At 38.4% G+C, this 9880-nt stretch overlaps 1 protein-coding gene across 1 annotated transcript; it reads left to right on the top strand.

Annotated features, from left to right (window-relative positions):
* The first annotated feature begins 3337 nt into the window (after positions 1 to 3337).
* LOC109171282 (probable protein phosphatase 2C 72) lies at positions 3338 to 5971 on the top strand. The gene is made up of 5 exons (XM_019320347.1): positions 3338 to 3543; positions 3812 to 4123; positions 4418 to 4532; positions 4626 to 4849; positions 5647 to 5971. The coding sequence occupies exons 1-5, from the start codon at positions 3379 to 3381 to the stop codon at positions 5821 to 5823; spliced, it is 993 nt and encodes a 330-aa protein (XP_019175892.1). The 5' UTR covers positions 3338 to 3378; the 3' UTR covers positions 5824 to 5971.
* Positions 5972 to 9880: the final 3909 nt, after the last annotated feature.

Genomic DNA, 9880 nt, shown 5'->3' with positions numbered 1-9880 from the left:
AAAGTGTCAATTTAGTACCTTAACTATTCAATTTTTGTCAATTTTGGTCACTCCGGCCAAATTCCGCCGAAAAATTTTAATTGTTAAAATAATGAGGGTATTTTGATCATTTCACGTCTCTTTTCTTCTTTCCAGGCGAGTTCATCCCTTCCTCTCCCGTTTTCGGCGAATGCAATGAACTAAGATGATGGGGAAAGGAGGCTTGATGATATTAAAGATAGGATTTACAGGGAGAAAGAACGCCGGAAACGGGAGAGAAAGGGATGGACTCACCGGAGAAGAAGAAAAGAGGCGTGAAACGACCAAAATATCCTCATTATTTTAATTATTAAAATTTTCCGACGAAATTTGGCCGGAGTGACCAAAATTGACAAAAATTGCATAGTTAAGGTACTAAATTGACACTTTTAAAAGTCAGGAACTAAAATTAGCAAGACCCCTATAGTCATATGACCAAAATTGAAATTTCGTATAACAACTAATTTACCAAATATATTTTTATAATCAGCTAATACTATCAACTACTCAAACCTACTAACCCAATCAGCTAACAACTAACAACTAACAACTAACAACTAACAACTAACAGCTAACAGCTATTTAGCAAACACCCTCTTAATAAAGAGTAACAAATGTTTTGTTTTTTTTTTTTTTTTACCTTTTTGACTTTATTTATTTACGAGGTAAATTCGAAGTCAGTACTCGAAAGTGTGCACTAGGTAAACTCTGCCAGTTCAAATAAAAAAAGTCAAATAGTTAAATTTTAAAAAATAATGTTTATCTAACTATTTTATTTTTTATTTTTAAATACTGAACATCTCTAATTTGGTCCCTAAAAATGAATAGTTTGTTCCGAAGTCTTTGGTACCATGCTTCCTTATAAGGCTTAAATTGTGAATAATTATCATTGCAATTATTTTAATCCCAAATGTCCAACATTTGATGACAACAGCCTTAATAATTGCAACTGCACGCACCTCTCAATAAGCAAACACAACTTATATAAATGTTTGTAAGAAGTCAACCCAATTAGATAACCATTCAAGAATTTTCAAAAAAAAAAAAAGATAACCATTCAAGAAAACCAAAGGATATCACTTAACTAATGCAGTTTACCAGCTTTTTTGAGGCAAATTTTTCTGCAAACCATGAATAAAACATATATATTTTAATATACCAAAGATATATTACTTATGTATTATTAAATGTATATTACTTTGTATTTGATATTTCCTCTGTTTTATTTTATCTAGACAAATTATATCGTGCACCGCGGTGCATAATCAATTATGCATCGAACTTCAAAACGACGTTGTTTTGTTTAATGAAAATAAACAGCATCTGTTTCGTGCCGTTTCGCACCGTTCCGCAAAAAGTAACTTTGTTATTCAGTTTCATTTTGTATACACCGCAGTTTCAATTCAACACAACTACAGTTTCATTTCGATATAACTACAATTTCATTTGATATTTATACATTCAAATATGTGAAAATATTATTTAATTTTATTTTTATATACACTATAGTTTCATTAAAACACAACTACATGATCATTTCGATATAACTACAGCTTCATTATGACACAATATACACTCAAATATGTGAAATGTTATTCAGTTTCATTTTATATACACTGCATTTTCATTTCACCACAACTACAATATCATTTTGATATAACTGCAGTTTCATTTGATAATATATAAAATAATACGTGAGGCAGTGTCGGTTTAGATACACTGTAGTTTCAGTTGGTAATTAACACACCAAAAAATGCGCGCTCCGTTAATAGTAACGGCGCGCCATTTCTTTACTTAAAGAAACGGCGCCATTTTGACCGCGGTGCACGTGCACCGCGGTCCATAGTATAATGACCCTTTTGTCTATCATACTTACTATTCATTGGTCAAACTAAGGGTGTGTTTGGTTCGCACATGGGAATCGAAATGGGTATCAAATACTTGATAATGGTAATGTGTTTTAGTGAAAGTATTTTGCATGTTTGGTAGTAGAATGAAATGATAATGATTATCAATAATGTCGTTTGGTTATGTATGATCCTATAATGGGAATAAAGATTTTAAAGATACAAAAACACAAAATCAAGACAATTGATGCTAATATGAAGACATCCAAAACACCAATGAACAAAAAAAATAAAGACAAAAATCTAAAAGCACTAATCAAAGGGGATGAGAAGGAATAAGAGAATGAAAGGGGATGATACCCTTATTTTATTTGGGTATGGGTATTTGAAGCCCATAGTAGTGTTCTAAAAACCTATCAACCAAACAATACCAATCACTTTGATACTCATTCGTTAGAGCTAAACATATCAACCAAACACACCATAACTCTTTCTTCTTTGCTTATTTCTATTAGCATTTTCATATAATTTTTAAAATTGATATTTTGCGTTTAAAAGTACTTTTAATGTAGTTTCTAAATATATAAATTTTACATACTAATTCTAAACTTTATATTATGAAAATTTAAATTGTAAATAACTTCGTCAAGTCTCGTTAACTAAACCCGACACATAAAATGAGACAAAGGGAATAGTATATAAAATACTCTGTAATATGCATTTAGTACTCAAATAATAATATACTTTCAAATAATGTACATTTAATATATTAAAAATGTACCTTTTAACCATTGGGGCTTAACGTAGTTGGTTCGTTGTCTGATTTAAATGTAATGACTAGAGGCGGCCTAATGATGCTAGAAGGTCTGAATTGGATTCCTTTTACGAACATGAAGACTAGGATCTGACCGGCTCTAAGCGGACGAAGTTGGGATCACCTAAGTTTAAAAAGTTTTGTATCTTTTATTCATAGTCCATGGAATAATTATTGCTTTTTGTTCGTGTATATATTATGTTTCTAAAATGTTATTTGGACTAAATTTTCATACCGAACAATGTAAATTATTCTTGAGTTAATCGATTTTACAATGAGCTAATCCCATAAATTCATGCCAATGATATAACAATTGGTATAAAAATAAAAATAAAAAGTTTGTATTATAATTTAATGTTTGGAGAGTTTGACTTACTATTCAAATGACGTATAAGCAAGCTGGTGATATGTAATACATATATAATTATCTATTCAACTCTTGTATATTCCTGTGAAATCACACCTCATCAGGTGCCCCTTGAAATGAATCTTGGGGTATAAGTATAAATAATTAAAAAACAATGAATTATTGAATTTGACTAAGTTAATTCAACTCTTTTGGCCAATACACACCGTCCAAGGTTCCACAACTCAAGTAAACAAATAATATATACACCACTGATTGAATTCTATAAGAAGATAGATGCAGCAACAACTAATAACTGGGAAAAAACATTAAAAATAATTATTAGTTGGGAAATGGGTATCTGCATCTCCAAAGCATCTTCTGAGATTCATGATGCAGATTATGGGCAAGAAAATGTGGTCCACTTTGGGGACTGTAATGGAGTTGAAGTAATTGCTTCTGCTTTCTCTCATCCAGGAAGTAAAGGAATCAATCAAGATGCTGCAATTCTCTATCAGGTATATATATAAATATAATCAGGTCGGAATCAACCTTAATCTGCGAATCTGCGAACTTGATTGCACCGTAAGTATTACATGATTGCACCGCTACGGCTCCCAGTAATTGTGCAATCATATAGTAAGTGGAGACGTGGAATGCAATCTTTCAGAAGTTCGCAGGTTCGCACGTTAATATCAATTCGCACCTGATTATGAACCTGCATCTCTAAATTCTTATAAAATTAAAGTTGAATGATGTTTGGTTTGATTTGTGTTATTTTGTTAGGGGTATGGAGATGAGAGTGGGGATTTTTGTGGAATTTTTGATGGGCATGGGAAGAATGGTCACTATGTGAGCAAGCTAGTGAGAAACCATTTGCCATCTCTGTTCCTCAAACAAGCAAAATTTCTGCCAAAAATTAGGGCCAAGTTAAATACTAACAAACTGGATGATGGTGATACAACAGAGAATAAGAGTTTCCTTAAATGGAAAGAGGCTTGTGTAAGTGCCTTTAAGTTGATGGACAAACAAATTAAACAGGTTGAGAAGCTGGACTGTTGTACCAGTGGATCCACTGCTGTGATTGCCATCAGACAGGTAAAAATATTTCCAAGATTTCTGTCTCTTTACTTCTTTATTTTAATTTATTGAATTCTTTTTGAAACACACTACCTGCACGGGATAAACTCTGACTTGTTACCCTAGCCTGTAAAGAATCACAAAGAGGTAAATCATATTAAGTTGTCCATAGCTGATCGGCTAAAACCACGTTAGGATTCGAACTTGTGACCTTGTGATTACAAATTTGTATCCTTAACTGTCTTGCGGGGTTACCTCCAATTCGTTGAATTCTTTAATTTGCTCATGTAGGCTCTTTCTGATGTTTGGCAGGATGAAGATCTTGTGGTTGCTAATCTAGGTGATTCGAGGGCAGTTCTTGGAAGAAAAACAGATAATGGAGTCAAAGCTATTCAGTTAACAACTGATCTTAAGCCTTCTGTGCCCTGTAATTAACTCCATCTATCTTATCAATACTTTTAGGATCAAACGTTTACTACTATGTCAATCAGAGTATGATGGATGTGATTGATGGGCGCAGGTGAAGCTGAAAGAATAAGGAAGTGTAATGGGAGGGTGATAGCCTTAAAAGAAGAGCCTCACATCCAGAGAGTATGGCTGCCAAATGAAGACACACCAGGGCTAGCCATGTCACGAGCTTTCGGGGATTTCATGCTCAAATACCATGGCATAATCTCCACGCCAGAGGTCTCCTACCACAATCTATCCCCCAATGATCACTTCCTTGTCCTTGCAACGGATGGGGTATGTATGCATGCCGGGTTTAGGTTTTTTGAACCATATTTTTCTTTTTGTTATACCACGATGTGTCCTGAACAGTTTCGGTGCTTGACCTTGACTGGTTAGGGGCCAGGGCTCGACCACAGGTCAGATGGGGTGCATGGATGTGGTCAAAAGGGCGTAATGCCTCACCCTTTTCTTGGGGCGGTTATGAGGCCAAATTAGTATAAATTTTTCTTGTTTTTCATGACAAGACATCAAAATCTATCTTATAATCGCATTACATAAGTCAGTAATACAAAGTTTTGTCTTCCTAGCTCAATATAACATAGTTAACTTATCAGCTAATTTTAACTTGTTTGACTACTATTAGTTGTTTGACTTGGTTAAACAACCAATATAAGTGTTTGGTTAATTAACTTTTGTAACAGCTTATTGCTTTAAAACGTTAAAATTCAAAAATCTGTTCAAAACAACTTTTTAGATAAGCTTTTTGAGAAAAATAAATTATACCCTCAAAAGTCACTTTACATGTAATCAATTATCAACTAACCGCTAATTTACTAAACATCCATTGTCTTTGTCATTCTTTCTTTAATTACTGATTTGGTTAATTCGATCTACTTGGATTAATTTATTTCATCTGTCCTCATCATATAAACACTATTAAACTCGTACCATATTCAGATTAATCTAATTTACACTGAATCAATCTAATTAAGAAATAAAGTATTGACCATATTATATTTCCCTCTTACTCCTTTTCTTCTTGTTTTTATCACTGGATGGTTTTTAATTAATTTGTTCATCTGATGTTGTAGGTGTGGGATGTGCTGAGCAATGATGAGGTGATGTCAACAGTGTGTTCAGCGTATGAATACGGTGAAGAAATGGCGGCGAAAGCGGTGGTGGAGGCTGCCGTTGATGCATGGAAGCGGAGGTTTCCCAACTCTAGGAGGGATGACTGCACTGCCATCTGCCTTTTCTTGCAAAAATAATCTCTTTTTTTTTTTGTTGGAATACTAAAGTAGAATCAATGAACATCAACATATATAGTTGTATGAAAATCAAGCCTGTTTGATTGGTGAGCAATTACATACGTTGTGGAAATTGAATTTGAGTATCTTAAACGACTGTTGGATGTCACGCTTGATCCAAGGATGTTTTCATTATTGCCAAGTAGCTTAATTATATTATAGTTCAATGTATTTTTATAGCTCTGATCTCTTAAGTGGGAGGTCACAAATTCGAACCACACTGAAGGCATTGATTCTTTGTGCTTCAATAGATTAAGAAACCATGTATGAACAAATACTATATTGTAATAGAGTCAGTCGTACTAAAAAAAAAGATGTTCCCATTATAGTTACCATATTACTATAGCCTATAACAATATCTAATAAAAACTACTCCCAATATACATAGTATTTAATAATCTACAAATCTAATAAGAGCACATAAAATGCCTTTAACGGGAACAAAAAATGTTAGTGTAATTGTATGTTGAAATGAATGGTTCATATTATTTTGATTTTTGTATTTTTTATAAATTTTCTTATTTACCCACTATTATATTATTTCTTTCCCTTAAATAACATTGCATTCCATTAGTATAAACTTTAGTAACGGAATATTCCGTTAACTATTTATTATTCTTAACTTACTCATCGATACAAAGTAGCAATTAAGATCACAAAAATTACCCATCGAAAATGCTCCGCATCCTCTGCATCATCCGATCGTGATTCCGATCATCATCTCCGAACGTGGATACCTCCTTCAATCGTGATCTGAAGGAGTGCTCTCCCTAGGCTATCTAGGGTTTTATTAAATTTAGCCTTTCGCTATGGATAGATTATTAGTAAATTTGTTTTTCATCTACATACGGTGGCATTCGTCGTTACCCCTAATGGACGTTCATCTTCTGGAGAAGCGATGCGCCGATCTGACGCTGGTTGAGGAGGACACGGGTGGTCTTGAGGCCCCTAAGGCACAGGCGATGCCGGACGCGTCGATTCCAAACAATCTCGTAGGGCGTCTGCTCACCGACCGTCCAATCCGTTTCGAACACATGCAGCATGTCCTGGCATCAGTGTGGCGCCCGGTTATGGGTATGTATGCAGTTTCGTTGGCGGATGACCTCTTTTTGTTCCAGTTTCCCCATCCGAAGGATTTGCAGCGTGTTATGGAGGACGGGCCATGGTCCTTCGAAAACCATCTCCTCCTTTGTGAGCAGGTTCCGCCTAGAATTCGGCCAGAGGAGGTTAATCTGGATTCTGTTTCCTTCTGGGTACAGATTCACGGACTGCCCGCCATGTACGCCTCGCCGGATTTCTTCATCAAAATTGGGGAGAATATTGGATCTTTCATAACCTCCGATCCATTCAATTTCGGAGGTGCGTGGAAGAGTTTCTACAGAATCCGGGTACGCATGAGTATTTTGGATCCGATCAAACGTTGCATGAAGCTGTTTCGGCGTGATGGCACGACTCAGTGGGTCACGTTCAAATATGAGAGATTAAGCACTTTCTGCTACTGCTGCGGCCGGCTTGGTCATTCTGAAAAATTTTGCAGGGTAGCATATGAGAAGGGAATCCTACCTGAGGATTACCCGTTCGGAGCTTGGTTGAGAGCTGGACCCAGGCGACAGGTACGGCCAGTGGGGGCCAAATGGTTATTGTCAAACTCCTCCCCTACGGAGCTGCCTTCCGCCCGCACGGAAGAACCATCGCCGACAATGTTGGTGACAATGACGGAAGCTGAGGGCCTACAGGGCGATCTGAAAAGATGCAGGGAAGCGTTGGAAATAACAGATACGGCGACTGGAGATGACATTTTGATGGCTGATAACGGCAAAATTGATGAGATGGCGGGTCTGGCGGACCAGACTCGCAGTGCCCAATGAGTCTTTTAAGCTAGAACTGCCGAGGATTGGGTGGCACCCGGTCAGTTCGGGAACTCTTGGACATAGTGTCCAAGCAGCGCCCCTAATTTGTCTTCTTAATGGAGACAAAGATGACTGAAGATAGAATGGAGAAGGTTCGAGTACAACTGGGTTTTGATGGTAAATTGAGTGTGGATCATGTAGGTCTCGGAGGAGGCATCGCTTTCTTTTGGAGAGACAAGGCAGTGGCATCCTTATTGGGCTACTCCATCAATCACATTGACATTGGAGATTTCTCTTCCGGGGAGGCCGAGATGGCGTCTTACGGGTTTCTACGGGGAATCAGACAGAACACGTCGTCATATCACATGGGATCTTTTGAGGCAGCTCAAGGAAAACTCTCGGCTTCCGTGGGTTGTCGTTGGAGATTTCAACGATATCGCGTGTCTCTCAGAAAAGAGGGGGTCCAATCCGCATCCTGCGACACTTCTTGAAGGTTTCAATGATGCCCTGGACGACTGTGGGCTCGTTGATTTGGGTATGGTGGGTGGCCGATTTACATGGGTGAAGGGTCGAGGTACTGATGCTTGGGTAGAAGAGCGGTTGGATAGAGCCGTGGCAACGGTGGAATGGATGGAGATAGATGCATGATGATGTCGTGGTTCGAAACATTTTTACTACTTCGTCAGATCACTGTGCCATCTTGGTGGATTTGCACCCGAGATCTGTGAGGGCAGCTTTGCGCTCTTTCAAGTTTGAGTCAGCATGGTTATTAGAGGCGGGGTGTGCAACAGTAGTTGAGGATGCTTGGCGTTCTTTTGCTGACTTGAGTTTTTTGGATCGCTTAACAGCATGTGGCAACCGACTCTGGAAGTGGGGAGGGGAGTATCACAGACAATTTGGAGCTCGAAGTAAGGCCCTGCGGCAAACTCTTAATGATTTAAAGGAGAATCGTGCGCCGCATGCAATGACTACATTTCTGGCAGCGGAGAAGGAGTTAGCGACTATCATGAAAGCCGAAGAAGTCTTCTGGAAACAGTGTTCTAAACAACTCTGGTTGAAACATGGTGACGCCAACACAAAGTACTTCCACAAGTCGGCTACGGCCCGGCGAAAACGCAATCTCCTTTCTCGAGTTAAAGATCATGAGGGCAACTGGACTGAGGGGACGGCAATGAATACCGCGATAATCAGGTACTTTGAACAGATCTTTTGCTCTGGCACGTGTGATGCAAATCTTTTTGACCGGGTACGTCAACGGGTGACGACTGAGATGAAGATCTCTATGTCGCAACCCTTCACATTTGATGACGTTAAAACGGCCTTGTTTGACATGAAACCAGATAAGGCTCCAGGCCTGGACGGTATGTCACCGGCCTTTTTTCAACATTTTTGGCCGGTGCTTGGCCATGATCTTTCCATGTTTATCCTATCCTATGTGGAGAATAAAAATTTCCCGTCGGGGTTGAATGTTTCAAATATTGTTCTAATCCCCAAAAAAGATGTGCCGGAGAAAGTATCGGACTTACGACCTATAGCACTTTGTAATGTGGTTTACAAGGTGCTAGCTAAAATGCTAGCTAATAGGATGAAAGGTTGTTTAGATCAAGTGATTTCCCAATCACAAAGTGCGTTTGTCCCCAACCGGTTACTCACTAACAATATTATCGTAGCCGGGGAGATAGGCCATTATTTACGTAGGAAAACGGTGGGAGCTCAGGGGTGGGCTGCCCTTAAGCTTGATATGGCCAAAGCATACGATAGGATGGAATGGCCTTTTTTGGAGGGTATGCTGAGGGCACTGGGTTTCGAGAGGGACTGGGTGGGCTTATTAATGTTGTGTGTCAATTCAGTGAGTTATTCTATTTTGGTGAACGGGGAGGTAGCGGGGCAGGTTCAACCTACCCGGGGTATTCGACAAGGCGACCCTTTGTCCCCTTACTTGTTCATCATTTGTGCCGAGGGTTTTTCCACCCTCCTACAACAGGCGGAGGCACATGGAGACATTCATGGTGTGAGGGTGGCCCGGGGAGCACCGGCCATCACTCACCTCTTTTTTGCTGACGATAGCTTACTTTTTTTCAGGGCAAATGATCATGAAGCTCAAAAAATCAAAGATTGCTTAGACACCTACAGTCTGGCCTCGGGACAGCTCATCAATTTTGAGAAGT

The sequence above is a fragment of the Ipomoea nil genome, unplaced genomic scaffold, assembly GCF_001879475.1.
Source record: "Ipomoea nil cultivar Tokyo-kokei standard unplaced genomic scaffold, Asagao_1.1 scaffold3401, whole genome shotgun sequence".
NCBI lineage: Eukaryota > Viridiplantae > Streptophyta > Magnoliopsida > Solanales > Convolvulaceae > Ipomoea > Ipomoea nil.
Note: the sequence above shows the minus strand (reverse complement) of the source record. Positions and strands in the feature narration are given on the sequence as shown.